Source organism: Amblyomma maculatum, chromosome 1 (genome assembly GCF_055883805.1).
Source record: "Amblyomma maculatum isolate TAMU_Amacu chromosome 1, ASM5588380v1, whole genome shotgun sequence".
Classification (NCBI taxonomy): Eukaryota; Metazoa; Arthropoda; class Arachnida; order Ixodida; family Ixodidae; genus Amblyomma; species Amblyomma maculatum.
This window is the reverse complement of record NC_139344.1, coordinates 308864512-308869004: the sequence shown is the minus strand read 5'-3', so window position 1 is coordinate 308869004 and position 4493 is coordinate 308864512. Positions and strand designations below refer to the sequence as shown.

Here is a 4493-nt window from a genome sequence, read left to right as displayed (position 1 = left end):
GGATTCCAAGGGAAGGAAAGCGTAGCAGGGGGCGGCAGAAAGTTAGGTGGGCGGATGAGATTAAGAAGTTCGCAGGGGTCAAGTGGATGCAGCTAGCACAGAACCGGGTTAAGTGGAGAGATATGGGAGAGGCCTTCGCCCTGCAGTGGGTATAATCAGGCTGATGATGATGATGATGATGATGACCTTCCCCATAAAAAAGCTACAGTGTTTCTTGTGAACAGCTGGCTGCATTTATAAAGACTATTATTTTTTTGTAATTTGTTGTGCGTAGTTGAGAAATCCATGACATACATGCACAGCTGGTTGCCAGAATTATGCAACCATATTTCAGTAACTAACATCCATGCTGCATGCTGCCGGTAATACATCAGGAGCTTGTAGTTGTCAGCTTTTTGTGTTTTGTGTAACTATAAGCCTTGCTATTGTAATGTCACATATAGCGCTGTGGGTAAACAAATAACTTTACTTTTAACTCTTGTAGAAGCATGAACACTGCGCAATCACTGCGGCGGGCTATGCTTCCACATTGGGCTTTAGCCACATGTCAAATGTCTATCTTTATTCTGGTGCAGCAGCTTGCATGTTATCATATAAGTTACTTCGTCGCAGCTGCTCTAAGGAGACGCTTTCTAGAGGCTTGTAGCCTAAATGTTGATGTCGATATGCCCCTGACACGCCCAGGGAATGTCTTCGGTAGAGGGTACATGGAAACTAGCGAAATGTGCAGTTTACAGGACAGAAAGGTAACAATTTTAAATGATGTTATTATTGATCACTTTTTTTCAGAGCAGGAACAATGACTTTAAAAATCTGCCTGGTAAACCGCTCAAAATGCAGGTTTCTGCCGCCAATGCGTACCTGTGTAATACTGCAATGCTCTGGCTGTGCTTTATGTTCATATACAGCATCCTTTATGCTTAGTTTCTCTGCATGTGCACTCCATGTCTTGGGAATTGCTGAGGGTGCATAGCAGCAAGCATAACATGCCATGTTTGGTCAGAGTGGCATGTTCAAAGAGACGACATAAAAACATTAAAATACTGAATGCCAGTTTCTGGTCAAACTACGTTTGTATCTTTTGTTATTCTGCATGGGTTTTGCTGCAGTTATATGACCTTTCTATATAGTATGTGACAGTTCTGAATGGAGATGCATGCGTACAGTGCCATCTGGAAAAAGCAATTGAGAGAAACTGGCAGTTGCCCTTGGAGATGTGTAATCAAAGTTCAGCACAGATAACTTGAATTTCATTTTCCCTTCTATTGCAGGAGGAGCCCAACCTGCTCATTCCATCTTAGGCCTGAAAGACCAGCAACAGCTGATCGAGCGAATGCACAGGATAGTAACTGCTCCTGGAATCCCGGCCTGCGGAGGCCGCCCACAGAGAACTCGATCGTCTCCTCGCTAATTCCGAAATATTAGGTTTCAATAAATACCTTTTCCTCCACCACCTCCCCAAGGGAAGAGCTGTCACGGCCAAGGATGATTAAAAAAAATTATTCAAGTAGATTCTTAATACTCCAGTTGGCCTGCATTTTACCATGCCATTTCTTAACATCGATATTTTTTTAGTGTAGACTATTTATGCATGCAGTTTTTGCAATAAAGCAAAAAAAGCTTTTTTTACAACCTCGCATGCTGGTATGCCTATGCACTTCGCATGTTTTCAGGAATGGTGCATTTGTGTAAAGCTCAGCTAGCATATGTGCCTCTTTGATGGAAGTTTTAATTGCACACTGCTGTTCAGTGCTTTATGTGTGGAAGTAGACAACAGGAAACTTGAACCTGTTGCATATTCTATTGTCTGCTTTACTTTCACGACAAAGGCATTGAGCACTAGTGACTGAAATTTTCATGGCACATGCTGAGCTTTACACGAATGTTATTGGCAAGTTTTTACACCAATAGCGGGCCCTGCAAGCAAGTTCCGGGAAACGTCCGAATGTCCGCCTCCGGCTGTCCGTCGGTCGTCCGTGGGACGCGATCCGGATCCACGAACGATAGTCCGACGGACGTCCGCTGTACGTATATCGAACATAACCGGACTTCCGTCGGATGTCCGAAGGTCCGAAAACGGACGTCCGTCGGTCGACCGTCGGACGTCTATGGCCGTCTGGGCAAGTACCACTGGCGCAAATGGCTGCTCCAGTGGTTTACGTGACGGTGTTCCGTCTACCCCCGTCAGTGAGCGACGACTCCCTCGCCGCCGCTCTAAGTCCGTACGGCAAGGTCCGCGCTGTGACCGAGCCGGTATTCAAGGGAAAGAGTCATGTGCGTACCGGAGCGAGGCTGGTAAAGCTAGACATGCTCCGGGCACCACCCAACTTCATCACTGTCGCTGGGCACCGTGCGATGCTGGAGTATCGTGGGATGAAGCGAGTGTGCTCCAAGTGCGGCGCAGAGGGCCATTTTGGTGCTTCCTGCACCGCGGCACGTTGTGGCCGCTGCTCCACGTACGGCCACGAGACAGAGGCGTGCCAAGCAGCGTGTAAACGGTGCGGAGGTAACCACGTGACCAAGGACTGCGTGATGCCGCGCTCGTATGCGGCCGCTGCTACGCCTGATACCATGTCGCACCAAGGTGGAAACGCCGCCGTGACAGTCCTCAATGAGCCCTCGGTAGTGTCAAGTAGAACCCCCACTACACATTCTGAGGGCGAACTGGACAGGGCGTCCACCGCCGCCCAGTCGCCGGAATCCGACGTCAGGAGCTCGGAAGTTACGTCCGACGACGAGTCGTCGCGTGCGTCCTTCTCGTCAGTGACTGACTCGGACGCGTCGTACCTTCCCGCCACACCGACATACGAGGGTGCGGCTCTGAACGCACCCATTACGAAGGAGAGCGCTCTGCCCGAGGCCTGTTCGGAGTCGGCGGCTTTCCCCTCCCCTGGAGCTACCGTGTATGCCCAGTCGGAAGACTACAGCCATGAATCTCAGCTTCCCAGAACACCTAGTCTCCTGCCCGGGTCGTTGCGCGAGTTGGGCGCAAGTGCTCCCAAGACCCAACGCACAAGTGTGCGGAAAACATTACTTTTGGATGGCGCTGACGAAACAAAGCGCCAGCACTCGGCATCGGATGGCGGAGCAAGCGTGACGACGCCCTCGGCTCCAAAAAAGAAGCCGAAGACCGCTGAGAACGACGCACCGATGGACGTCTCGTTTTCCGAGACGTGAGTGCTATGGCGCCACTCTTCAAGGTGACAGGCCGTGACGGCCAACCTCATCCTTTCCCGCTTTGCGGTGGCCGAAGCGCCGCTACCTTGGCGCTCCACCCCAGCCACTGCTATCTTATCGGGACTACGGCTTCGCCGGCGCCGGTGGTGAACGATGGACGGTGCGTGCGGTGCAGTGTGTGTGGGTTCGAGTGTGACTGTGTGCTTTTTTCCATAGCCACTCGCTCTGACGGGACGTTTTCGCCGCCCATGGTCCGTGTATCGTCGCTGCCGCGTCGTCGTCGAGCTAACAGCCGGAACCTCAGCGGGGACCTGTCGGACACCGTCATGCCTTTCCATGGCGCCGACGCAGGGTGCACTCGCAAACTTGGTCCGCAGAACTATATCGTGAGTCCTTCGCCGTTTTGTTTGTTCTCCAGCTGTGTTTCTTTGCTGTTTTGGTTTCATTCACTCATTTGTTATGATGGCTAGGTTTCGCTTTCTTACTTTTAACGTGCAAGGATTCCGTAATCCCGATCAGCAGCGGCAAGTGCTACACCTCGCACGTTTGTATCAAGTTGATGCTTTGTTCTTGCAGGAATGCAATTTTCGTACACCTGCAGATGTCATTTCCTTTCGTTCTTATTTTAATGTTGATGCCTTTTTTTCTCTGACGGACTCGCGGTTTTGCGGCGTGGGTGCCGTTTTTCTTAACCCTGCATTCAGATCGAGTGCTCACTGCACATTCGGTCTCGACGCTCGCTTGATTGCGGTGGACGTTTTTTTGGACGGCCGGAGAACTCGTTTCGTCAACGTTTACGCGCCGGTCACGCGTAGTTTGACGAACGAGTTCTTCAAATCCATTGCGCCACATTTTTTGGATGATGTTCCACACGTCCTGCTTGGAGACTTTAACTGTGTTTTGGACTCATGGCGCGACATCAGGGGGCCCGGACAGGGCGCGTCACATTGTCATGCAAAAGAACTGGGGAAGCTTGTCCGCTCCCTGTGCCTTCAGGACACATGGGTCGCACTACATGGGGACAATTTTGTGGCAACGCGCACTAGGGGTCGGAGTGCTAGCCGGCTAGACCGAGTTTACGTCCCCTCTACCCTGCTGGCCAATTTGCTTGAGTGTGAGGTGCTGCCCTTTCCTGCAGCGGTCGGAAATATTAGCGACCATCTCCCAGTAATGGTCACTCTACAGGGGGCGCCTGGACGCTCCAACAGCCCACTAATGTGGCGAATGGACGCATCCATACTGCATGATTATGAGTGCATTACTACGATTCGCGCGGAACTGCGGGCATTGGTAGCGGATGTGACTGACTGGACTCC

General features: G+C 51.3%; 1 protein-coding gene across 1 annotated transcript; it reads left to right on the top strand.

The window, feature by feature from the left end:
• Positions 1-2126: 2126 nt before the first annotated feature.
• Positions 2127-3590, top strand: LOC146207027 (uncharacterized). The gene has a single exon (XM_084592232.1). The coding sequence runs from the start codon at positions 2140-2142 to the stop codon at positions 3175-3177; it is 1038 nt and encodes a 345-aa protein (XP_084448358.1). The 5' UTR covers positions 2127-2139; the 3' UTR covers positions 3178-3590.
• The last annotated feature ends 903 nt before the right edge of the window (positions 3591-4493 follow it).

Excerpts from the sequence above, each read along its gene's own strand:
- LOC146207027 (XM_084592232.1), top strand. The coding sequence starts at position 2,140 with ATGGCTGCTCCAGTGGTTTACGTGACGGTGTTCCGTCTACCCCCGTCA.